The sequence below is a fragment of the Pelodiscus sinensis genome, chromosome 14 (genome assembly GCF_049634645.1).
Source record: "Pelodiscus sinensis isolate JC-2024 chromosome 14, ASM4963464v1, whole genome shotgun sequence".
Lineage (NCBI taxonomy): Eukaryota > Metazoa > Chordata > Testudines > Trionychidae > Pelodiscus > Pelodiscus sinensis.
Genome location: NC_134724.1, coordinates 2,616,993 through 2,643,447, shown reverse-complemented (window position 1 = coordinate 2,643,447; position 26,455 = coordinate 2,616,993). Strand labels below are relative to the sequence as shown.

The following is a 26,455-nucleotide window of genomic DNA, read 5'->3' as shown; positions in this document are numbered from 1 at the left end:
CTGTGCTGGAGAAGAGAGATGTCTCTCTCCCGGGGTGACCCTTTCGGCTGCCAACGCTCCTCAAAGGAGCCAGTTCGAAAAGTTCCTCAGTTTCCCTGGGGATAGCCGGCATCAACAGAAGCTGCAGCGTTGTCTGTCTCGTCAGTACCTGTCAGCAAGCTCTTGGCTTCGATGCATTAATAATTCAAGTGCTCCATAGCTTCTCAAAGTGCTTTTAGGGGAAGTACAGTGGTGGGTGGGCTTGGCTGAATTCCAGGAGCCTGGAGGCTTTCAGAAGAAAGTGGTTTTGGAGTAGCTTAAAACCTGGCCCGTGGTGACTGAGGGAGGTGAGGGTCTCGTTCTGCAGCCCTGGCTGCTTCTCCCACATCCCCTCAGGGTTTTGACCATCCTCTGCAGTGCTTCCAGTTGTTTGCATAACTCGGTTTTCCATTTAGCGGCTGCTAAGTAAAGTAAAGCCACAGTAAGTACTGCATAGCTCCCCCGAGGAAAGGTCCTTATCTGTCAACTAGCAGACTTACCCGGCATTGCCCAGGGCAGGGTCTTGGAGGGGGGGAGGGTGCAAGAAGCTGGGGGCCAGGGGCCTGATCTCTCCCGTCCCCTAGGCCAGCCTCCCGCTGCCCACCTGGGGCCTATTCTTTTCCCTCCTCCAAGGTCACATCCTGCCCATCCAGGGTGTGTTCTTCTCTCTCCCCCACCCCCGAATCCCGGTGCTGAGGCCAAGAACTGGGGGGAGGGGAAGGTGTGGTGTGTAGGGTTGCCAGGTGTCCGGTTTTGTACCGGACAGTCTGGTTTTTGCGCCCTCTGTCTGGTAGAAAAAAAATCCAGAAAATACCGGACATGTGCAATGTCCGGTATTTTCTGAATTCCCGGCTGGGCTCCGGACGGAAGCCTGGCGGGGGCGGGGGAGCGACTGGGAGGCGGGGCCGCGATTGGCACAGGGAGCCCTGTGGTCGCATGCAAAAGCCGGGTGTGGTGAGGCGGGGTGGGGGCCGGGACTCCCAGCCACTCCCCCCCACTCGGCTTTTTTACACGACCAGAGGCTCCCAGCAGCAACTGCGGCCCCGTCTCCCAGCTGGGAGCCTCTGGTTGCGTGAAGAAGCCGGGTGGGGGGAGTGACTCCCGCCCCCTCCCCTGCCCAGCTTCTGCTCACAACTAAAGGGAGTGAGTGCCTGCCGGGGGCATGGCCCGAAGGACTCCGACTGTGGCCAGTGGCTGCACTGCTCCCCCCCCCAGGTCAGGTCTGCTTCCCGCCCCCCCTTCCTCCGGGCCCCCCTCTCCTCCCGACCAGCCCTGCGGCCCCCGGACCACCCCACCCCGGCCAGCTCTGCTTCTCGCCCCGCCCTCGTCCCGGCCGGTTCTCACCCCCTCCTCACTCCCGGCCCACGGTCAAGTGTGTCTGTTTTTTTGGTGAAGTCTACCTGGCAACCCTCGTGGTGTGTGTACGGGGGGCTACTTACTGGCGTGCTGGCAGGTAAGAAGGTGGACCCCGGCCCTGCTGACCCCTCCCTTGGTAGTACAGCTACCCTCAGTGGCCACTCTGCAGGACAGCTCCCCCCCCAGCGGTCACCCTTGTATCGCATCCCTCCAAACCGCAGCCCCTCCTTTTGCTTGTTATGGAACACAGTCCTGTTCTCCGGGGCTGCTGGTTGTCCTGGACAACCCGACCCTGACCTGGCTTTAAGTTAGGAGAAGAGGAGGCTGCCTCCCAAATTTGGTGGCCTCGCTCTTACCACTTAGGAGGAGTTCCTGGACAAACGCACTCGCAAACAGACACACCGAGAGATGTGCTGAGGGACTAAGAAAACTTGTCGTCTGAGCAGCTGGAGACTAATGTTAAAAATGGATTTGATGTGAGTGGCACATGGCCTTGACCAATGACCCTTAAATAAAGGTGAATCGATAGGCAGTGAGAGAAAAAGAGACTATTGATGACAGGGCTGCCGTGTACATCTCTGCATTCATACACACAGGCTGGAGGACGTCTCCTGGGCAGCCCCGTGGATTTTACATAGGTTCCCTTCTCTAGATTCTCCCTTGGGAAAGGGTGTACTCCTCTGTGTCCAGAGATGCGTCCTTGTTGCATGACTTTGTTTTGCTTGAATTTGAGAGCCGATTGAGTTGACTTTCTCTTTTCTTTCTATGACAGAACTGTCGTTTTTCTGACTGGAAAAATCAAAAACTGAACATTTAATTTCTGAATAGAAATGTTGAAGTTAAATGTTCTGTTTTGACTGAAAGGGCTGTCAGGTAGGGCTTTTCTGGGTTGTGCTTTCCTCCTTTTCCCCATCCCTCTTCTTCTGCCAATAGGAACGTAAGAATGGCCATATTGGAGCAGTCGGCAGCCTTCCAACCGTGGCTGGTGCTAGATGCTTCCAAAGGGAAAGATCATAACAGGGCAATTATCAAGCGATCCATCCCCTGTCATCTGCTCCCAGCTTCTGTTAGTCAAAGATTTAGGGATACCCAGATCATGAGGTTAAATCCCTGACTGTCTTTACTAATAACCATCGAGGGACCTCTCCTGCATGAATTTATCTAATTCTTTGTTTAGACTTGTTTTACTTTTGGCCTTCAAAATAACCTGTGGCAAGGAGTTCCACAGGTTGACTATGCAGTCTGTGAAGTATTTCTTTGTTTGTTTTAAATTTGCTGTGTATTAATTTCATTGAGTGACCTCTGGTTCTTCTGTTATGTGAAGGAGTAAAAAACACCCGTCAAGTCACGTTCTCCACTCAATTTGTCATTGTAGAGAACTCTATCATATTCCTCCCTGAGCAGTCGCTTTTCTAAGATGAACAGTTCCAGTCTTTTTAATTGTGTGGAATCTGTTTCATTCCCCTACTAATTTCATTGTCCTTCTCTGTTCCTTTACTCATTCTAACATCTTTTTTGATATGGGGTGACCAGAACTGCATGCTGTATTCAATGTGTGGGCACACCAGGGATGTAGAGGGTGCTACTCTATTTACTGATTTATTGTCAAAGAGAGAGAAAAGTATTTAATTTAAAAAAGGGGAGGGGTGGGGAGAGAAAATGCCCAGCCAGAAATCTTTATTTCCAAAAACCTTAATCAAAACAAAATGTACTTTTTGCTCTACAATTGAAGCTCTGCAGAAAACTCAACATAGTTTAGAAAAAAAAAAAAAAAAGACAGACTTTTCATGCATAAATTATCCAATGGAAGAATTTTGGCTTTTCCAAGCATGTCTAGTCTTATTTAGGATGCCGAAGCAACAAATGGGAGACAGGATAAAATAGTTTCATCAACTCAAGTGATACAGTAACAAGTTAAAACAGCTTCTTGAGAGGGCCATGAACCCGTCTGTTTCATCAGAATGTTGGCTTGACTATGCCAAGAATAACTTTTTTTTTTCTTTCACGATGAGACAAATTTGAGGCATAAAACATCCTCTATGGGCGTTGGAAGAACGAGAAGATTGCCATCAAAAAACCTCTCTTAACAAGAGCTGAAAATGACTATTTCATACAGCCTGGGCAGCTAAGAGTGAGGAAGAGGCTATTCCAGGACAGTCTCTAAGAGCGTGTATGAGTGAAGCAGATTAAAAGGGCCTGTGTATTGTTATTTAAAAGGATTACTGCACACTCTACTATGGCAATTGCATGTTCTAGTGTTGTGGGGTTTTTTGCAAGCGCTCTCCTTAACGACTGTTGCCAAGGCTCCGGATTATTCAAAAGATCCAATTATAATAAATAAAAATTGAGACACGGTGGTGCACCCTGCTGTTCCCATTTGGGGAACGCTGGAGCTGCCCTAGACTGGAACATCTGAAAAGGGCACAGGCATTCGTTTTAAAGCCAATAAATGTGACTGCTCTGCAATTATCAAGAGACGATTTAAGCCTCTCTTGTCTCCTAGGATTTTCTGTATTCTGCCTTCTGATGTACGGTAACACACAGCTTTAATCTCGATGTCCTACTCTCTCCCTCTTTTCTGTTGATCTAATAGATTGTTGCCTCTCTGAATTTTGTGTGGCCTTTCATTACCTTGGTACAGCTCTGCTCAAGTTTAATTTCTTCACTAATGGATGGGAGGAAAACCCCCCAGAAAATAGTGTGTTTATGTTGTCTGAGCTACCTACAGAAATCCATCTAGGTTCCAGCGTGTCTTTTTAAAACAAGTGATTGATTCTCTTTGCAAGAAAAGAATGCCAGCCAAGGAAATAACACTTTGATCCGAGAGAATCCCAGGGCTCCTCCTGAGAGAACAACGCCGAACGGGGCCCAAGACCCGCTCCCATTTTCTTTCAGCACCGATGCCTCCCTCAGACTGTTTACTTTCAACCCTCAGGGTGCATCTTCACTGCACCCGTAGCTTGAAATAAGCGATGCCATTTCAGCAGCGCAAATTGCGGTGCTTCTTTCGAGTGACTTTCGAAATAGTTTGGTTTGTAATTTGGCGCTGACTACGCAGTGGCAGGGGCATGCGGACCTTGTTTTGAACACCATGGTCCCCTTGGCAGAGCAGGCATGAACGAAAACCCCCTTTGTTTCCTCCTTGGAGGGAAAAAAGGAGAGTGCTGCCACAATCGAAATAAGTAGTAGCGCCAGCATCTGGGAAACCAAAGTCATCTTGAACGACGGCTATCTTCTGGGACATCGCTGATTTACCTTCACCTTCCCCATCCTTCCCCTATCACCAGTAGAGTTGCAAGGAATCAGAATTTGCCCCCCAGGAATCTTCAGTGTTTTCATTCCAAAACCAGAAACTTTTTAGAAAGAAAAATATGGGTAAAACGGGGGCCAAGGGGCAGGAAGGCCACTCGGCCTAGTGATTGGAGTACCTGGATTTCAGACCCTGCTGCTGTGGTCAAGCTACTTCCATCTTCAAAGCAGAGAGGGTAGGGGGAACTGGGTCATCCCACTCCCCTAGGCCCCGACATGGGCCTTGTGTAAATAACCCCTGAGTGGGGGACTCTCCCGGTGGGGTGTCCACGTCCGCTGCCCCGTTAGTAGCAAAATGGGTCCTATTGTCCAAGTTCCTGTGGTGGCTTGTCTCTTACTAGTGGCGCCTTGTGGGCCTCGGGCTGCACCCTGCTACCATCCCAGGTTCCTCTGGGTGGAGCAGCTGTAAGTTTGGTGGGGTAAGAATTCCCATGAGGTCTCCACTCTCTGCTCTTCTTCTCCGGCGGGATGCTCCTAGGCCTCTTTCTCTGTCTCCTGTTGGCCAACAAAATGACTTACTCCTTGGAGGCAACCTTGGCTGGCAAGGCGAGGGCAGGTAGGGCAGCAGCTAGCTCCTGCTGCTTCATACCTCAGTCCTGAAGTGGGCAGGGCTCTGTCCTTTTCTACCATTTCCAGGTCTGGGATTGGCTGAAGCTATAGTGGGGCAGAGCTAGCTGGGCCCAAAGGCTCTCCTTAACCCCTTCTATGCCGGTGGATCATTCCTCTGCTTCATTCCAGTACTGAACATGTCAACATTTTAGATGGTAGCGATGCTGTTTGACCTTTCACAATGACGTTTTGAATTGCCAGACTCGTGCAAAACAATTGTTTGTTTAGATTCTCCTCGTCAAATCATTGACACTGAGGTTTTCCTCTCAGAAAATATTGTCGGACAAAGGTCACGTTTTCTTATGGGGAAAACTATTTTTCATGTGCATCGTCCGCATCGTATCCCTGGGTGTGTGAACTGGACTACATGACGCATCCAACCTGGGAACTTTGAACTAAAGATTGGACAGCACGGGGGAACTTCTGAGCTTTTAGTATTGAGAGGAGGAGGTGAAAGTGTTTGGTGAGTGTGTTCGTTCATTTTCATCTGCATTTCTTTTCCCTGTTTTTGGCCCAGGTTGGGAAGTGGAACTGGAGAGAGCTACTGTTTAGATTACTTCTAAGCAAGGTGAAATGAGGATATACAGAATCAGTCGACATTACTGCCAAGTCAGATGTCCAACGTATAAATGCTATACCGATGAGATGGCTTAGAACCTCTCTAGTCCAGAATGCTCTAGTCCGGCAACATCCGTGGTCCATCAGGATTCTAGTTAGCCAGATGCCCACTTTTCACGGTTGTAGCCAAGTTTCCCACAATCCCATAAGGTTTGTTTACATCCCCCAGTCCTGGCTCTCAGTGTTCTGTGCTGTGATTTAGCTCTAATTTACCCCTCAACATCCTCTAAGAGCCCAGTCAACAGTAGAAGTATTGGTAATGCTACTGAACAATATTGACCTCCTGAGGTTTGGATAATACTCTGGTTCAGAACCAGTCAGGTTTCGAGGGTGCTGGACTAGAGAGCTTCAGCCTATATATTATGTATCTTTATAGAGTGCTAACTCCCATAGAACTTCATCTCTCTATTGCAAGTTTGCTTCTGCGGTTTGTGCAGTTGCTGTAAATCCTATGGAGTCTAATTCTCATTCGAGATACCACAGTGGGAAACGGCATTAGGGGTTCTTCAGTATGAAGGAGGATGAAATAAACCTCACTGTCTGTTTTTGCTTCATCTTGTAGCTAGAATAACAATGAAGATGTATTTTGGCAGGCATAGCTTAGTGGCCTTTGTGGCCTTTATATTAAATATTCTTGTTACGGCCCATGGATGTTTGTGCTTTTTCTTACGCTCTGCACAGTTAAAGGAATTGTGTCCTTTCTCTCTTTGAGCAATTGGATGAATGGTGCAGTCTGCTGGCAACCTCTCATATTTTAATAGTTTCCCAGCTGCAATAAACCCCGTTGATTTCCACACGCTGTAACCTGAGTAGAACTTGCTGTGCTGTCAAGATTATAGCCTGGCTGTGACCACTGAGGCAGCCATGAAAGGGGCCAGAAGTAATGCTCCTCATCACAGAGGATCTGAAGGGGGAGGAGGAGTCAGGGATGTTTTGAAGCATTGCAGCTTGGGCATTGTTGCCAGAACCAGGTTCCAAGCGTGCCTGCAGTGCTGTGGGTGCCACCTGGGGTTATGGCTAGGCACCCCTGCACAGCAGTTTTCATAATTAGTGTCCTCCTGGACATTTTTAAGTCTAAGAAATGGTGCAAAAACTAGTTCAGGGTCGCTTGGCATTGCTGTTGCAAATAGTCGTTCAGCTGCTTGAGATCAGACGACTATGGAAGTGCGTAGCCACGCTGAATTGAGTCACATCCCTCTGTTTGAGGTCAGGCGCTCTTCGTGGCGGCACAGATTACAAAGCCATGACGAGATCCTTGTGATCGCCTGGCCTGACGTCCTGTTTGAACTGGGGTGCATCTCTGGAGTACTGTGTCCAGTTCTGGGCGCCACATTTCAAGAAGGATGTGGAGAAATTGGAAAGGGTGCAGAGAAGAGCGACAAGAATGATTAAAGGCCTAGAGAACATGACCTATGAAGCCAGGCTTCATGAACTGGGCTTGTTTAGTTTGGAAAAAAGAAGATTAAAGGGGGACATGATAGCGGTTTTCAAATATCTAAAAGCGTGTCACAAGGAGGAAGGAGAAAATTTGTTCCTCTTGGTTTCTGAGGACAGGACAAGGAGTAATGGGCTTAAAGTGCAGCAGGGGAGGTTTAGATTGGACATTAGGAAAAAATTCCTAACTGTCAGGGTGGTCAAATATTGGAATAAATTGCCAAGGGAGGTGGTGGAATCTCCCTCTCTGGAGATATTTAAGAACAGATTGGATAGACATCTGTCAGGGATGGTGTAGACGGAGCTTGGTCCTGCCTTGAGGGCGGGGGGCTGGACTCAATGACCTCTTGAGGTCCCTTCCAGTCCTATGATTCTATGATTCTTCGTTCTCTTTCGGCGTGGAGGATGGGTTTGTTATTTGCTGGCTGCTCCGCCCCTTTCATTCCATCAAATGTGATTTCATGCGCTGAAATGCTGCAGGCTAGACATAGGCATTAAATAGGGCCCTGCCAAATTCAGGGCCCATTTTGGTCAATTTCACAGGCATCAGATTTTAAAAATCATAAATGTCATGGTTTTGGCTCTTTAACTCTGAAATTTCACAGTGTGGTAATTGTAGGGGTTCTGACCCCAAAAGGAGGCGTGCGGGGGGGGGGAGGGGAATGGTCACAAGGTTATGGTGAGGAGGAATTGTGGTACTGCTCCCCTTACTTCGACACTGCTAGTGGTGGTGGCGTTTCCTTCAGAGACGGGCATTTGGTGAGCAGTGGCTGCTGGCCAGGAGCCCAGCTCTGAAATCCGAGCCAGCAGCAGCACAGCAGGAAGGCTGGCCTGGTGTGGTATTTCCACCCTCACGTCTGCACCGCTGCCTGCAGAGCTGGGCTCTCCGTCAGTAACCATCCAGCTAAATTGGTGACATGGAGGCAGGTAATTTTATTCATGTCACGTGGTTGACAAAATGGGCCAGGATCCTGTGTCCTGAAGCAAGGGTGACAGGAGGGAACTACACACTGACCGTTTCCCCCCGTCCCTAGCAGAAGCTGTTTGTTCTGTCTTTGAAGTCTCACATATGTCTCACTGCCTCGCAAACTCACTGCCTTTCTACTCCTGGCAAACTCCTGCGCCAAGGGTCCTTGGGCCCCCAGGGTTTGGGAAGGAGACTTGGCTACTGACCACCTCTCTGTGCAACTCTGAGTGTAATACAAAGAAAGTTCAAAAATGCTTAATCTTCACGACCCTCCAGTTGCAGCTACTGCCTGACATCTCTAACTTTCCCAGCAGTGCCCCTCGGCCAGGGATATTGGCCAAACTGGACAGTCTTGGTGCCAAAGGCTAAATGGACACAAATCAGACATCAGGAATGGGAGCACACACAAACACTTTCACCTCCCTGGACGTTGAGTAATGGATTTAAATAGCCATCTTTCTACAAAAAAAGCCGAACTCTGATTATAAAGGAAAACCGCTGAACTGCAATTCATTTGCAAATTCAATATAATCCAATTAGGCCCAAGTAAAGATTTAAGTCAGTTAATACACTACAAAGCCAACTTCCCCTCTCTTAATATTCACATCTCCCCATCGGCTACGAGACACAAAGGATCTGCCAACAAAGGGTTCTGGGGTCTAGACAGCTGCGCTGTGCCAACAAACAGCTGATCGGCACAGCGCAGCAGCCATTTTAATTTAAATGAAGCGGCGATTATTTAAATCGCCACTCCATTTCCCTTTGTCATCCTGCCTCATCTACATAGCTCTGTCGACAGAGCCATGTAGTCTAGACACACCCCTAATGTACAACAATTGCAGAACTTGAAACAAGCCAATTTTGTGATCTCTTTTTATTTCCGGGCCAGAGCCTGTTCTAAATGAAGCAAATGGCAACGCTCCAGGGGAACTGGGCTAGGCCTTTTAAAGAGTGTGTTCAAAAAAGTGAAACTATTACTTTTAAATAACAATGGTGGGTTTTTTTTTTTTAAGTTGAAAGCACCCGCATGTGATGCTGTGCAGACGGAAGAGCCAAAACTCCTGCACCACATCATGGGGTGTCTTCCTTCGTTTGTTCCCTTCACTTCTGAAACCCAGGCATTAGTGATTCCTCTAGGTGCTTTCTCTTGGGTAGATCCCCGCTGGAGGAGGGGAGGAAATGTTTTCCCTGTCCTGTGAGATTTGACATTGTAAAAAATGTTCCCACCTCAAATTGCTACAAAGTTACAACTTGAATTGTCACAAATTGGAAATCCAAAAAATGTTTTGGTTCGGCTCAATGGAAAGCTTTTTTTGCTTTGAGTTTGACTCCCCTCCCCCAGCGCTTTCTGTTGCGTAAATTTACTAAAATTCTGAAATGAAAAATTGTTTCGATTAAAAAAACAAACAAACAAAAACACCTTGAGCCTCTGGGTCAGCAACCTTGAAACTTGTACCACAAATGTTCTGGGTTGGGTGGTTTATTGAACCTGATACTGTTTTGTGGCATTTCAGATTGGACAACTCTGGTTTGGTTGAGTTTGGGGCTTTGTCAAATGAATTCCCAACCAACTATTCCTTCCCCCCTTTTCAACTTTCCAGAAGGAATAGCAGACAGGGTATTTGCTAAGGCCTGACGGGAGATGGGGACTCTGTTGGCCAAGAGGATTTCTCCAGAACTAGACACAGCCTTAGTGGTAGGCCCCCATGTGATGCTCCGCATCAAATTATCCTTCTGTTGGTTGGGAATTAACTGTCCTTCCTTAATCACTTGTGATAATGCGACCAGAGTGGGTGGAGCTATAGCTTTTCATGTCTCCTTCGCAAACTTTCGGTATGCTAAGCATGTCCGTGAGGAAGATTGGACATTGTGGGTATGGAGGGGAGCTAAAACCCTAGGCAAATGAAACCATGTATTTTTGTTATTTTCTCCTCGCATAAAAAGCTCTTTAATTTTTATAACTCTCCTGATCCTAGCAATTTGCATCTTACCCCCCTCCCGCACTATCCTAACACATCTGGGAGCGCCTCTCCCCAAGCATTCTGGCTCTCATCCCTTTCTAGCCTTTCTTTTCCTGTTCTGCAACTCAAGATTCATCATGCTGCGTTATGTAGCTGGGTGGATTGGTGGCCTTTAAGTCTCAGAGGTCTGTTTGTGGTGGGGCACACTTCCTTCCTTTCTTCCTTCCTTCCTTCCAGACACTGAAAGCTTCACCTCCACCCTTCTCCCAAGCTGTGTTGGCTTGTTGTGTGAGACTCCTACCTGATATGATCAGCCATTGAATCTCAGCCCCCCAAAACAGCCATTCATCCAAAAAAAAAAAAAAATCAGGCAAGAGACCCAACTCATGCCAGGGAGCTGATAGCAGTTATCCTTGCGCCACACAAATCATTTCTTCTCCACAAAGGGGTGGGAAGCCATTTCCAGATGGTTCCTGGCTCTGTGCAGCACAGAAGTGTTTGAGCTACTTGAGTTTGTTTACAGGAAATACTTACTGAGGATGAAGGAGAGGAACCTTTGAACTCCCCAGTGTAATGCTCTTCAGGGTTATGGTTTCCTTTTATCATGGCTGGACTATGCTGGGAAGGAATAGTCATATGAAAACCAAAAATCTAACATATGCTGAAACCTTAAAAAAAAACACCAAAAAATCTCACTTGTTTTAAAAATCCCAATAGGATAGGAGCCTCTGAAGAGCTTATATAAAAATACACAGGAGACCAGCTCAAAAGCAGCGACTCCCTACTGTCTGTGGAAAAACCAAGATGGCGGACAGTAACACTTTGCACTAACTACACCCTACCCCTTTCCAAAAGGTGACTAAACACACCTCTCATTGTGCTGCTCTATGTTTGGATGACGCGCCTGCTGCATCTGGCATGATTTTCTTTGGCGAAGAACGGAGTAGTACAGGCGGGTATTATCCACCTCGACTAATTCTAGGGTTTGCCCAACAGAAAATAAGAGAGAAAGGTAGCTAATGCTTCGGAGCAAACCATTCATGTGAGTGAGGCCAAATTAGTAAGTCGGTGGAGGAGCCCATCCTAAAAACACAGCCTCAGTTTGTCAAACCAAGGTTCCAATTGGCACTGCATGCTTCAGACACTCTTCAGGCATGTGCCCCCCACCCCATAAGAGTTTGGGGAGCTGCAGTGGAGGGGAAATGTATCAGCAAACAACACTGCGTATTGACAATGCATGCCCCAGGTTGGCACTTAGATGGCCAGACCACGTCTCTCTGTTTTAAGTGCTCACTTAAATTCATCTGTCGGCAGATGCTAGTCAGTTTTGGAGAACGTAAGCTGCTTTGAGACCCTAAGTATGAAATTGTCAGTATGTGTTAGAGGTTTAAGTGCTTAAGAAGCTGCCTTACAAGGGGTGTAAGTGCTTGTGCTTTTCTAAGCGTTTAAAATGCCCTTTTTTTTTTACAGCATAAGGCTTAATTGTGGTCCCAGTACTTGTGCGATCTTAAAGGGTACGTCTGCACTGCACACTTATTTTGAAATATGCTATTCCGGAATAGTTATTTCAAAATAGCACGTCTACACTGCAGGGAAACCTCAAAATGAGTCCGAGGCAGGCTTCCCTAATGTAGACGTGCTATCTCGATTTAGAACCCCACCAGGCACCGGGGAGGAATAACTTAGAATTGCCCCGCAGAGGGCCTAGTTCGAAAAAGCCGCAGTGGAGCGTCTACACGCCCCTTATTTCGAAATAGTTATTTCTGAAGAGGCATTATTCCTTGTAGAATGAGGTTTACAGATTTCAGAATAAGCCACCCATTATTCTGAAGTTATTTTGAAATAACGGAATGGCTGTGTAGACACTTGCATTGTTATTTCGAAATAACGCTAGTTATCTCAAAATAATGGTGCAGTGTAGACGCACTCAAAGACTAGATGATCATAATGGTCCCTTCTGACCTTAAAGTCTATGAGTCTAATAAACTTAGGACAATAGCCGCACACAGAGATTCTACTAATGTAGTCAAGTTTGCGCAGGTTGGACCGTATTTTATTTTTCTTCTTTGCTGTGTAACACAAACTCTAAACAACACTGGGACCAAGCAAAAATGAGGGCATAGTACTGCTGGTTTCCGCTTGAACACACTCAGCACGATTGTATGCACCCTTTTGGAAATGGGTGTACAGATAGGTCTCTGGAATCTTCTCTGGCGCATACAGTTATACCATCTGCGTGAGGGGCTGAGGTAAATGTCCCCACAAGGCTAATGGGGTTGGGTTACACGTATGTAAAATAGCCTCGCTCTACTTTCCAATTAAGCAGGTAGCTTGAAAAGTGACTTTTTAAAAATTCTCCTGATGGAAATAATGCATGGGACTGGACAGAAAAAGAAACGCCTCTTTTTGTTTTGTTCCAGTTTGTTGACTTTGTACGTTGAACGCAACCTTGGATAGAGTCATTTTAATGACTTCACCTATAGGTCTTTCACACAAATGGGAAGAGAAACAATTTTTGAAAAATAGGAAAATAAAAGGGGGGGAGGGCTAGTGTTAAAATTAACAAGAAGACTTAAGGGCACATGCTGGTGTTGTTGCAAACTGCCTTTATGTCCTTTTTTTAATTGTAGCCCAGGGATGCGGTGGCCCCCAGATTGCCTGGATCTGGCTGCTCAGGTTGGGGGCTCCCCCTCAGCATTAGGGAACCCGCACTAGAGTTCCAGACCCCCCCTCCATTGTCCCTCTATAGGGCTGGAGTGCACAAAAGCTACTAGCCTAGGCCCCCCGAGACTCTGGTGTGTGAGACGGGGTGTCTTTCTCCTTCTCAGGGGCCATATCAGTTTGGGGGCTTGGTTTTTGTTCTTTTGGTGTTTTTTGCTTCTCACTCCCCTGATTGATTTTTCTGAGGGTCAGCGCCCCGCACCTCCCGACCCCAAAAAAAGGTTCCCCACACCTGCCTTAGACAGAGTAGACTCCAAGACCCTGGACTCTCTAATTCTATGTTATAGATCTTTATCTTGTCGTTCTTCAGGATACCAAATGCCCACTTGCAGGTTGGGTACACTTTTGTACAAGGAATACTTATTCTGAAAGCCAAAAGATGTCTGTTCATCATTTCACCGCATACTTTGACGAGAGATGCTGTGTCAATGTGAAACTTGTATCTGTGTTCAGGGATTGATTAACTGCAGCGCTTGGCTCTTTTTAGTGGTGTTATTAGCTTGGGAATGATTCTTTGCACATTTGTGAAGGGCAGGCGAATGAGACGGCTCGTTAACACAGAGTATGCATCATCTGCTGGTTAGCTACCTGCAAATGTTCCAAGCTTGGCTTCCTTTGTTTTAAAATCAATCTTCCTCACAATCCTTGCAAGTTCTTTGCCTAGATCTCTCTAGAAGGAGAGAGAGAAAAATTTCCCGACTACGTTTCTGGAGTTAGATTTTGGCCTTTCATGTAGAGATGCATTTGAATTGTAAAGTTTGCCACAGAGTCTGAACCCCTCTAGCCCAGAGGTTTTCAAACAGGTCGTGACCCAGCACTTGGGGGTGGGTTGTCGGGCGCTGGGTCTCGTTGCTGCCGGGGGATCAGGTGAGAAGTGGAGGGTGGGGCTAAGGCAGCTCCCGGCCTGTCCTGCACCACAGGCTGTGCTGAGCCCCAGAAGCAGCCGGGAACAGGCCCGGCTACTGGGGGGGGGTGTGGAGGGTAGGGTTGCCAGGTGTCCAGTATTCACCCAGACATTCTGGTATTTTTGGCTCCTGCCCAGTAAAAAAAATTCAGAGACTACTGGACACCTGAGATGTCCGGTATTTTCTGAATTTTTCCCTGGCCAGAGGTGAAAATGCCAGGTACCTGGCAACTCTACACACATTCAATGCCTGGCCTCCCCTCCCCCCCCCCCCAGGCCCCTCTGGCCCCCAACACCCCCAGCCCCCATGCTTACCTGGTTTGTATGGCTGCTGGCCAAAAGACCTAGGGGAAGCTTCCCCTGGGTCTTAGTGCTCAACGGCTCCCCTGTTCCTATCCCTGCTCTCTTAATGCTGTTTTATTTTAATTTGGTCTCCCCCCTCTTTTTTTTTCTTTCCCCCTTCAACAGAATTTTTTCCTGGTGTGTGTGTGTGTGTGTGTGTGTGTGTGTGTGTGTGTGTGTGTGTGTGTGTGTGTGTTTTGGGAGGGCGGGGGGGTTCAGTATTTTTGGTTTAACCATCTGGCAACCCTAGTGGAGGGTGGGAGGAACAAACAGGGCTCCACACTGCCCCGCCCTGAGCACTCGCTCCGCACACCCATTGGCTGGGAGGCTGCTGCTGGCTGCTCCTGGGCTCAGCATGGTCTTGCAGGAGAAGCCGGAAGCTGCCTTAGCCCTCCCCCCCCCCGCTGCACCGCAGACTGGGAGCCACTCGAAGTAAGCCCCTCCCATGCGCCCCCCCTTCTCTGCCCCAAAGCTCCTCCTCAGCCCCACCCCCGAGCCCACATTCCAGTCACATGATGTTGGGTCACAGAATCAACTGTTTTCTTCCACGGGGTCATGAGAAAAAAAAGTCTGAAAACTGCCGGACTAGAGTGTTAGTTTATTTGTATCCTGGGTCAGGCTGAAACCGTGATCTCCTCCTGACGAGGAGTATTTTCCTGTGACCGTGCACGTTACATGTCGATGTCGCGTGCGGCCTCGGCCGCTCCTGTCTTGCGGAGACTGAACCCGCACAGCAATTTTGGTTCTGTTTGCTCCACAGATGTCATGGCGCCCCCAGTACCGCAGTTCAAAGTTTCGAAACGTCTACGGGAAAGTGGCGAACCGAGAGCACTGCTTTGACGGGGTCCCGATCACCAAGAACGTGCATGACAACCACTTCTGCGCGGTGAATGCCAAGTTCCTCGCCATAGTAACGGAGAGCGCTGGCGGCGGGTCCTTCCTGGTCATTCCGCTGGAACAAGTAAGTCGTTTTCCTTTAACAAACCTCCGTGCGGGGCGATGGCACTCTGACAACACAGCTGTTCCACCAGACGCTCGCTCCCAGGAACCTCTTTGATACCATTGTCCCAGGCTGGAAGCGCTTTTGAATTGTGCCTTTCTTGTGTAGGGGAGTGAGACTTGAAAGCCGGTTTAATGAATTGTATCTTTCTTGTCGATCTTCTAGGAATAAATAAACCAGTTGTATGCAAGCAGGTTTTTGCTATAAGGGTCCTTTGTACCGTTTAGTCCGGATCTGCATGAGGAGTGCATTGCTGAGATCTTCATCATGCGTTACGTCGTCCTTACTTAACCAAACAGTTTGATGTCAGGGCATTTAATTATAGAAATTTTTAATTAAATTTGGAAAAACAAAGCCTTATTAACAAGATGGCGGACAGGTACGAGGGAGTACCTCTTCTCTTTGAACCAGCCCAATTAACACATACCAATAACCCATCCTGTAGGCCTTTTCTCACGGGGTAACAAAAAGTTTACTTTGGTTTACGTGCTTAAAAAAAAAGCTAAAATGATTTCTAATATACAAAATGGCTTCTAGCTAAACATAAAATAGCTTCTACACTAATAACGGGCATCTAACCCACAGAAATAGACAGGAGATCACCTCTGTCGCAACTCAATGCATTTGGCCCGAACGCCACCTGGGACGTGTCCAGCGACGCTGCTGCGACACAGGAGACGCGCTAGGAAACGCGTTTTGCTGAAATGACAAATCTCAGCTGGGTTGTGCCTAAGAACGCAAAGTGATGAATATAACTAGTTAGGCCTCAGCTGGAGTACTGTGTCCAGTTCTGGGCGCCACATTTCAAGAAAGATGTGGAGAAATTGGAAAGGGTACAGAGAAGAGCGACAAGAATGATTAAAGGTCTAGAGAACATGACCTATGAAGCCAGGCTTCATGAACTGGGCTTGTTTAGTTTGGAAAAAAGAAGATTAAGGGGGGACATGATAGCGGTTTTCAAATATCTAAAAGGGTGTCACAAGGAGGAAGGAGAAAATTTGTTCCTCTTGGTTTCTGAGGACAGGACAAGGAGTAATGGGCTTAAAGTGCAGCAAGGGAGGTTTAGATTGGACATTAGGAAAAAATTCCTAACTGTCAGGGTGGTCAAATATTGGAATAAATTGCCAAGGGAGGTGGTGGAATCTCCCTCTCTGGAGATATTTAAGAACAGGTTAGATAGACATCTGTCAGGGATGGTGTAGACGGAGCTTGGTCCTGCCTTGAGGGCGGGGGGCTGGACTCGATGACCTCTCGAGGTCCCTTCCAGTCCTATGATTCTATGATAACGTTAGCCCCTGGAGTGGGTGGCTACTGACCCCGGTCATGTCACCAGGACACCGTTGACTTTGTCACTTGGATCATGATCGTCTGGCTGGGCCCGGGAAGGAGTGCTTGTTTCTTACCATCACTATTGTGTTCACCCCCTTTTTAAGAAAGGCCTCGGGGAGGTTGGGGTGGCTACACACCCAACCTGCTCCTTTTTCACAGCCACGTGCCCTTAACACTTTGTGCCTTGCAGCTCCAGTGCCCAGTTCACATAAGAGTGGCCAGGCTGGGTCAGATCAAAGGTTCATCCAGCCCAGTGTCCTGCCTGCCCACAGTGGCCAATGCCAGGTGCCCCAGAAGGAGGGAACACAACAGGGAATCATCACATGATCCCTCCCCTGTCACCCATTCCCAGCCTCTGAGAAACAGAGGCCAGGGACACCATCTCTGCCCATCTTGGCTAATAGCCATCGATGGACCTAACCTCCATGAATGTATCTAATTCTTTTTTGAACCCTGGTAAATTTCTGGCTTTCACAACATCCTCTGGCAAGGAGTTCCATGGGTTGACTGTGTACTGCGTGAAGAAATACTTCCTTTTGTTTGTTTCACAAGGCTCCAGGGGTTGTGTCAGGCACGCTAAGAAGTGCACAGATGGGGCAGTGTTTTGTTAGGGAGCCTCTGTCGTTCTTCTAAGTTCAGTAGTTTTCTTTGGAGGTGCTCTCCAAGGGCATATCTAGACTACGTACCTCTGCCGACAGAGGCATGTAAATTAGACTACCTGACATAGTCAATGGAGCAGGAATTTAAATATCCCCCGCTTCATTAAAATAAAAATGGCTGCCGCGCTGTGCTGGCTCAGCTGATCATCGGCACAGCATAGCAGTCAAGACACGGATCAGTTGACAGGAAATGCCTTTGTCGACCGCTCCTGTAAACCTCGTTTCACAAGACGTAAGGGAGCAGTCGACAAAGGTGTTCCCTGTCGACCGATCCGCGTCTTGACTCGCGCACTGTGCCGACAATCAGCTGAGCCGGCACAGCGCGGTGGCCATTTTTATTTTAATGAAGTGGGAGTATTTAAATCCCCACTTAATTGACTATGTCGGGTAGTCTAATTTACATGCTTCTGTCGGCAGAAGCATGTACTCTAGACATTCCCCCAGTGTAAAGAGGGCAATAACACTTACATTTGTTATGTCTTTGCTTTATGCTACGTTAGGTCTTTGCTTTTTGTTCTCTTCCGTGTTAAATTCAGGCAATAAAACCTTTTCTGTGGATTCTATAAATGGTTATTTCTGAAGATGAATGTGGTCCTTTTCCCCTGGCGACATGGATCCATCACAGCGGGACAACAGGATGGGTGTCGTCTCCTCTGACTTGCCCACAGCTGAGGCTCCCTTCCTGAGACCGAAGGATCCCACCTCCACGTGGACTCTGGCCCTATTTAAACAGGGTTGACTTCAACCTTCCCATAGACAGAATGGAGAGTAGAAATTGACCCAGTCTCCGTAATGAAAACCTTGGGTATTTCTGAGTCTTTCTTTGGACTCTCTCTAGTTCTGTCACCAGCTCTTGATGACTTAACTTCCTGCTGCCAAATCTTCACAGCAACATCGTCGGGGGAGAGATCACCCGGCCTTTTTAACAGCCTGTTTGTCATCCCCCCCAACAGCTTCTGCTCGCCTTCTCCCATCTGTTTGACGTTCTGCTTGTCACTTTCACATTACACTGCTTAGGCCTTTCGTTTGTGCTCTGGCAGCACCCGCTGAAACTGGAGATTTATTGTAAGCGTTTTATTACCTAGCCTTCGAGCCTGATGAGCAATCACCCTGCGGAGTGTTGTTAGTGCCCCGTGAACGTTCAGCCTATGGTGATCGGATGTACCCCGTGGCCTCTTTCGGTGCTCACCCAATGTTCCCTCTAATCTTTTCCATCTACATGCGGAATAAATTTCTTTGTGTACCCAAGCACGGGTCAATGTGCACCACCAATAGAAACAAAAAATCTGGTTCTGTTGATCAGCTGGGCGGCATTGGAATGTCTCCAGTGTGGCCACAGAAGCCCCCAATGTACAGGGAACATGGGGACCGATTACCCCTTCCGTGTTGTAAGTTTCATCCCTTGATGGTATTCTCTTCTAATGACCGGCAAGCAATCCAGTCCTTGCTTTTGGTTTCCCCTTAAATGTGTTGCCATGCTGCCTATAGCTGGCTGTTCTCTACGTGAAGCACTTTTATATGTGTGAAGAGTGGCATCTACATTGAATACACAATAAACCTATGGGAGCAGTCAACCTTTCCTGTCGATAGTCTTGCATTTATCTCCCCCCATCACCTCCCCCCAACCACTGGAGACTTGCTCCACCTGTTCACATGTGTTGGAAATACTCTAGTTTTAAACTCCTGTCAATTCAGCGGATTCTTCAGAAATGGGCCGCTGGGAATACACTATACTATGTGAAAAGTATCTGTCATCAGTAGTCATTCATGGTTGATCACCCATTACTGTGGCCGACTCACTGCTCTGTGTTGGCAGTGCCTCTTGGAAGAATTTCTTGTATGGCTGTGACAACTTTGCAGATAAAATCGTTTCCTTCTCCCTTTGGTTGGAATGCCGCGTCTTACCCTTTTGCTTGTGCAATGTTCCCAAACTGTGGTTGGCTAGGGACAGGAACAGCCCAACTTGCAACGGCAGGGAAGAGACTAGCAAATCTTATACTTTAATCTTGTTTGCTTTGCGTCCAGCAGGATAGTAGACTCATAGGATCTTAGGGCAGGCAGAGACGTCGAGTCCATCCCACTGCCCGAAGCAAGACCAACCCCAACTCAATCATCCCAGCCAGGGCGTTGTCCAGCTGGGACTTATACACTTCCAGGGCTGGAGACTCCACCCCCACCCTAGGAAACCCATCTCAGTGCTTCACCACCCTCCTAGGGAAATTGTTTTTCCTATTTTTTCTAGTAGCTCAACCTTGGCCTATATACTGGGCTAAATCAAGTGCCGAGGGGAAGGAGACTTGGCAACGTTCTCACCGGGGTGCGTCAGCCTCTCGGGGCAAGGCGTTCCGGCGGGAGCAATGCGAGGTGCCCATCAAGGTGCTCCCTTGTGTGTGTTTATTTCCCACCATATGCAGCCCACAGCTGCTGTGGCCTTTTCCAAGGCATGATGATGGGTGTGTCGCTGCCAGTCGTGACGAGGCAGGCATCCTGTCCGGCATCGCGAGGATGGTTCTTGTGAAGGGGAACGTGGAACCGAGGGCTGTTGCAACACCTAGTGCAACTTCTACAGGCGAGACAGGATTGTGCCTTGAATACCAGTGCACAGCTGGGTGACGGACTGAACTGGAATGCCAAAGAAGGGAGGCAGGGGGAGGATAACTATACCTAATGCAGGGCTAACGAAGGCGGGGCCCGTGGGCTGCATATGGCCTGTGGCCCGCGGTGCGGTTTGGATTTACGCAGGGCTCCACATGCGGCCCACAGGTGGGATCCTTTGGACATGGCATCTCCCAGGTGGGGTGAGCATTGAAAGACGCAAGCAGACGGGCTGGCTGGAACAGGGTACAGGACGTCGGCATTTCTAGCTCCCAGAGAGGAGGTGTTGGGAGTGCCAGGGCATTGTGTGAAAAGATACATTTGCATATATTTGCATATATGTTTGCATGTATATGCAATCACACTTAAGTTGCAGCCCTCGGGATGAGCTGTGAGTATTATTGTGGGCTCCGGGGCTTGCAAAGTTGAGTAGCCCTGACCTAATGTGTGGTTTTTAAAATAACCATTCTGCGATGCCTGTACTTCCTACCCAGTCAAAGGATTTGTTACATGGAACCCCCGTAAGACTCTCGCTTCATGATCAACAAGCTTCAGGCCAGACAGATTCCAAAATCGCCTTGTCTTTGTCACTGAGTTCAGCAGCAGATCATGGACACCCATTGGGTGCCTCCTTAGCGTTGTGCTAAGAGCTACTCCCTCTTGAGGTAACTTAGCTGCCATCTGTGGTGCTGCTCCCCTTTCCCCCCCTTTGTCCCATGCTCTTCGGGACCATTCAATTAAATAACCTGGGTGCAGGTTTCTGGTTTGGGGCATCACGAGCGTAGCACTTCGAATTGCATCTAGCTGTGCCTGTTACACAAGGATAGAAAGCTTCCTGGCCGGCCAGCCAGCCATTGGGATGTAGCCTTTACCGAATATTGCTGCCGGCTGTAAGAACAGGTGGCATCTGAACTCTGCTTTCCTGGGCCTAGCTGTCAGGTTTTTTAAAAAAATATTTGTTCCAGTAAACGTTCAAGGTCTCTTCTGAACATAGGCAGATTGTGCTAGCACCCAGGAGTGCACTACCCATGCGCCTGCCAAAATTTACATTGCTAAATTGGGGTGCTCCCTCATGCCCCTTCCCTGTTCCTCTTGGGGGCCCTCTTTGCCCCCCTATCCTGCCTATGCTCCTGAATTTGCCTTACATTTCTTGAGTAGAAACAATTAACTGCAGATGGAGGGACCTGTAATCAGCATTTTAATTGCAGTGCACAGCTTGAATCTTATTAATATTCTAAAAACAAGTGTCAAGCCGGAGATGGACACTAGTGAATTTTTCCTGTTCTATCCGGTGTTTTAGCTTCTGGGATATTCGTAGCCCTGTGAATATGACGCCAGTGCCAACCCAAACTCCAATAACGTGGAGCAAATTGTAAACTTTTAATTCTGGTAAAGCAAACGCGGGATCAATGGATTAGTGTGACGGGGCTTCCGAGCCCCACACTTCTGCGGAACCACCGCCGTGGGGAGGAGAGGCCATGGCACAACAGTGGCCCGATTGCACAGGCACCAGCGTGCTGTCTGGGCGGGTCTGCGACTCCCACACGCCGGGCGGGGAAGGAGGAGCTACGGGCCACGGGGCACGCTGGGCAGCCAGCACAGCGTTGTGGCACCTTCTCTGAAAAGGACGTGCCGCCAGACAGAAAGGGGAGAGGGGAGGCGAACGAGCGCGGGGAGGTTTGTCAGGTACGTGTGGCTGACACCCGCCCCCCCCCCCCCCCCCATGGGAGAGCAGAGACTCGGGAGCCTCAGAGGAATCGCTCAGCGCACTTGAACTGTAAGTTGGTCAGCGACCCTGCTGGCTGGCCGTGGAAATAGAGGGAGGAAGTGGCATGGCGTGGTAGGAAGTGACCCAGGACAGGGTTCCTGAGGGCCCGTGGGTTGACATGTTACAGGCGCATCCCCATGAACCATAAAGAAGTGAGGAGAGAGTGATCTCCTACCTCTTAGGGCCCTGAGTCGGGACCCGGCGGAGAGGGCGGGCCCAGGTCCCCCTACCGTCCCCTCCCTCCGTTGCTTAGAAGTGGGGGAAGAGTGGAAGAGTGATGATTGTTTCGCCCAAAAGACTGTGGATCTCATTAAAAGACCCAGATTGTTTTCCCCAGCGGGTCCGTGGACTTTGTTGAAGAGAGCGCGAGATACGCGGGAGAAGGGCTAAGAGGGCAGCGGTGGCAATGGGACTGGGTAACAGGACTGAGTCCACACCCGTTGGGAAGTGGCGGCACAAGTGAAGGATTGGACAGCCCCTCGGTACTCCGGCACCGTCTCACAGTTAGAAACAGACAGGACCCTGAATTTGTTGTATTCGGTATCTGGAAGACTCATCGTGCAAGATTCAGACGTCCTCATGAATATTAATGATTCAAAAAATCATTTAATTCGCTCTTATCGCAGCCGAGCAGGGTGAAACATGAAATCGGAATCTGGACTACTTTGTGCAATGTTATCACGGCATCATTTTTAAAAATAGAATTTGATTAGTTCATTAAGAGAAAATCAATTTTTTTCTAGAAATAAGCAGCCTGCTAATTAATGTGTGTTCGTATTTAGCGAAACATTATCAAGGTAACCTAGATACTGCCGCCCTACTCCACAATTTAATTTGCTCCTGACTTTCCTTTCTTTACGTTCTTGCCCAGTGCTCTGCATTAGACATTTTCTTTTTTAAAGCTATAGTACGTTTGCAAGCCCTGGACCCAGACATTCCTGTTGTTGCACACCAGAAATCCTAGCCATTTGCTATAAACCTGCCTTCGTGTTCTAAGCATGAGCCCACCTCACCTGCTTTGTACTCACCAAACCAACTGGAAACACAGAAGAAGATCAGGGTGGAATATCTGTCAAAGACGTGCCAACTCCCTGGAGATGGAGTGGCCGGATGCCGTCAGGGCAGAGGCAAATCAAAACCACAACCTTGAAGACAAACCACAAAGGTTGTTTATATTCAAAGTGATTTTTGTAATGAAACATTTTTTTTCTGATGGGGCGGGGGAGGGAATTGGATATTTTAAAACAACTTCATGAAACCCCAGCCTTGTCCTCGCTACGGATTGAGTTGTGTAACATTCCAGGAGTCTAGGTTTTGCTCTTCCGGGGGTGGTTCTAGTCATGACCCTCAGGCATGAAAATCTTAGGCCTTGGCATCTCCCACCGAACCAGAAATGGAAGGCGGTACTCACGCCCCATCCAGGGGGTCCCTAAAATCCAGTCGAAATTACCCCAACCCTCCCACTGTACCATTCTAGGTAGTTACAATTGCTCTTCCGTCTTGGTGGATGGGATGAACCTTTTCATCGCCCATCCAAATTGAGATTAAACTGCTGCATGTTCAGTCAAAAACTTCTTATTTAGCATCAAATACGTGTCCCCAGATGCCTTCTATAGCTGCCACAGCCCGTTGTATTGCCCCCCCCCCCAGCTTCTCCTCGGTAAACATTGGTGGGTCTCTATGGCCTCTTTGCCCCTCCTCAGAAGAAACCGCTCTTGTCCTCAGCAATCCGCCCTTTGGGTGGTCTCCCTCCATCCGCTTCTCAGCTCTCTCCCTGCGGCTCCCATCTCAATAGCTCCGATCAAACTCATCTAACAAATGGCTTTAGGAAACCAACAGAAACTAAGCTTCTAACGAGAGCCAGACTTCCCTGTCAGCTGTTTGTAACCTCGGCGGTGGCCAAGTTCAAAACTTGCTGCTGCTTAAAATAAAAACTCTTAGATCCTCTGACAGGACATACCTAAGGGTGGGGGAGTGGCCAGCCGAATAGATTCACTGTCGACTGTCAGGGGCTGAGGACTCCGGAGGCCTTGATCAGTAAATTCAGGGAGTTTTTCATGGAGACTAGACAAGTCTACTTGAACCCATGAGTGTTTGTGTCATGAGAATGTGTCTCTTTAGTGCTTCTAGAGGGCTGTTTATATTGGAAAGCAAGACCACAGAATTACGTGGTCTGAGATGGCAGGAGGGAGGTATCTACCATAATCTTCTCCGCATGTTGCTGTGTCCTTCCATCTGTCTCTCAAACCCAGCCTCTCTCCCCCGCCACCCCCCCTCCCGCCATGGATCCGCTCACTTCATACCTCTCCACAGTGCTGCATCATCAAGCCAATTAGGGCAGCAAATTTGGTCATGTTGAGGAGCCCACAGAACCATCCTCTCACACGATACAACTTACGTTGACATCTCTGTGGGAAAGCCCACGCTCGCTAGGGCTGGAGCGAAAACGGGGGGGAAAAAACCTGAAGCAGAAAGGCTGTTCACTTGTCCACGTTATCTAGGTTCTGACAGGAGAACAGAGTCCAAACAGAGGAATTCAGCTACAGAACAGAGACACAGAGAATATGTCTGCATGCCTTGATTTAGCAATAGCTAAACATTGAACATTAGCAGGCTCAGCTAAGTTATTTGGACTGTAGTCCAGGGGAACTGTTGGGAGGTGGGGAAATCTGTCCTTGAAAATAATTCAGGAAAATGAGCCAGGCATTTGCTATCAAAAAGAATTAGGTAGAAATGTACTTCCGTTAATTTTCACTTCCAGGCACAGTCGTCACAATAAATTGCAGCGTTGACCATCGTCTTGTTGATAGAATAGCCCTATTTTCCCTGTGCCATGAGGACAGATGCACTGTTATATTATTTGCACCTAGATGCATTCATGGCCCCTCTCTCTCTTCCTCCTCGTTTATTTAATTTGGAAAGATGTTGCCTATTCAGATGCATCTTTGACATTTTCAAATAAAGTATCTCTTATTAGGTGGCAATCATATTAACATAATATTAATTGCTCCGTTTCTTGCAGTGCATGCTAAAATCGTGATGATCTTGCTTTTTAAAAACACAAAAACAACTCTTCCCAACCCAGCACCCGTTCCCTTGAGCATAGCTTATTTCTTGACTTTGTGTAACATTTTAGCTGGCATTTGTGTGCACTGCCCTCTGCTGGCATGTCAGACTTGATTCTGTGCTTTTGGGGGAGCTCATTTATCGGACCTAACCTTTAATACTGCCCATGAAAGCTCATGAGACCAGCTACATGTTTTGTTAGTCTCTAAGGTGCTGCAGGACTATTGGTTGTTTGAGGGTTTTTTTAAAAATATGGATATGAGCTTAAGGAGAGTTTTCTTTATTTCATGTGATTGCTGAGAGCAGCTGTAGCCATTCTTCCAAAAAAAAAAAAAAAAAAAGTATTTGCAGCCTTCTTAATAAGGAGGATAAATAATGGATGAAGATTAAATTACTCAAATTGTAGGAAAGTTGTGGGTAAGATTCCATTTTTGCTACCGGCATAAAAAAACCGGAAGCATTGGAATTGGTGCCTCTGGAGGGTTTTTTTGGATGGGGGTGGAGGATGGACATAATTGTGAGACATGTCAGCTTTTGTGTTGGATATCTCGCAACTAAGGGCATGTCTTTGCTATGGGCTGAATGGATGGGCAGTGATCGATCTAGCAGGGATTGATTCATCGCGTCTGGAGTAGACATGATAAATCGACTACCGAGTGCTCCCCCGTCAACTCCAGTACTCCACCAGAACTAGAAGCATAAGCGGAGTCAAAGGGAGAGCATCAGCTGTCGACTTATTGCGGCGAAGATTCCGTGATAAGCAGACCTAACGACGTTGACTTCAGTGACGTTATTTCCATTACTGAAGTTGCATAACTTAGGCTGACAGCCGGTGGAAGTGTAGACCAGGCCTAAAATGCCAATATTTGTCTCAGTGCTGCAGCCTGTTTATGAAGTGAGATATGGACGCTTTGAATATTTAGTAGGTTTTAGAGCTGTTGAGTAATGCAGCTGACGTCTTCGCAATCCACCCAGGAATAACTGTTTCAAGGGGTATGTTTAGATTCTGGTTTGGGGGGGATCAGAAATGGACAACTTCTAATGTGTGGTTTGGCTGTGACCTGGTTTGGCTTGACTCTTTCAGGAAGTCTCAAGCTGTCTCTGGCAGATTGTGTGTTTTGTTTTGTTTTTTTTAAGGACTAAACGAATGGTGTTTTCATTTTATCAACATTTAACAAAAAAAGACTTAAGCCCCAGTTCAGCAAAGCACTTAAGCACATGCTTAGATCCCATTGACTTGAATGTTTACGCATGTTAAGCATGTGCTTAAGTGTAGTACTGCTCACAAATCAAGAATCAGGCCCCCCAAATCACGGGATTGGCTACACAATCCCATGATGTTTACAAACAAGAAAATGGAGGGCTTCTTGGCCTTCTGGGTTTTTTAGCCTGTACGTGCATTGGACTCAAAATTTTCATGCTTTTCTCAGCAGCCACGAGGGCTAGGAAAATGGCTTTAAAATGAAAGCAGAGATGCTCATGAAAGCCCCTGGCTCCCAAAGCTGGGGTGCTAATAGAAAAGCCAAAGGTCCTGAGACTTGAGAGGGAAACTGAAGTGCTGGCAATATTTGTGGTGCTTTACTGATTTGGGACGCAAGCGTTTCAATCCATTCCCGCTTTTGGTAGGCGGGGAGAAACTTGTGCGCTTTTGAGATAAGGCCACATAGCAATCCCTCTTTTACCATGTCAAAATTTTAGCCAGTCGGAAGCCTGCTCGGTCGTCAGCCAGAGGTGGGTACGTTTGAATTTTGGAGTCAGTTATGAATCCGTTCTTCCTGGTGGCTGCGTGCAAGGCATCC

The 26,455-nt window shown here is 47.9% G+C and overlaps 1 protein-coding gene and 1 long non-coding RNA gene across 7 annotated transcripts in view; one reads left to right on the top strand and one right to left on the bottom strand.

Moving 5' to 3' along the window:
* CORO2B (coronin 2B) overlaps positions 1–26,455 on the top strand; it is a 137,300-nt gene that overhangs the window by 58,988 nt on the left and 51,857 nt on the right. For all 3 annotated transcript variants that reach the window (XM_075896844.1, XM_075896843.1, XM_075896845.1), the window contains one exon: positions 15,000–15,200. In XM_075896844.1, coding sequence (XP_075752959.1) covers positions 15,000–15,200 — 201 coding nt within the window. The remainder of the gene's footprint in view (positions 1–14,999; positions 15,201–26,455) is intronic.
* LOC142818282 (uncharacterized) lies at positions 306–24,074 on the bottom strand. 4 transcript variants are annotated; one of them, XR_012895679.1, is made up of 4 exons: positions 23,894–24,074; positions 22,619–22,735; positions 10,807–10,890; positions 308–440 (listed from the first exon to the last, which is right to left on the bottom strand). It is a non-coding gene; the product is annotated as an uncharacterized LOC142818282 (long non-coding RNA). The 4 variants fall into 4 exon arrangements; XR_012895677.1 differs by lacking the exon at positions 10,807–10,890 and having other exon boundaries at positions 306–440; XR_012895678.1 differs by lacking the exon at positions 10,807–10,890 and having other exon boundaries at positions 306–437.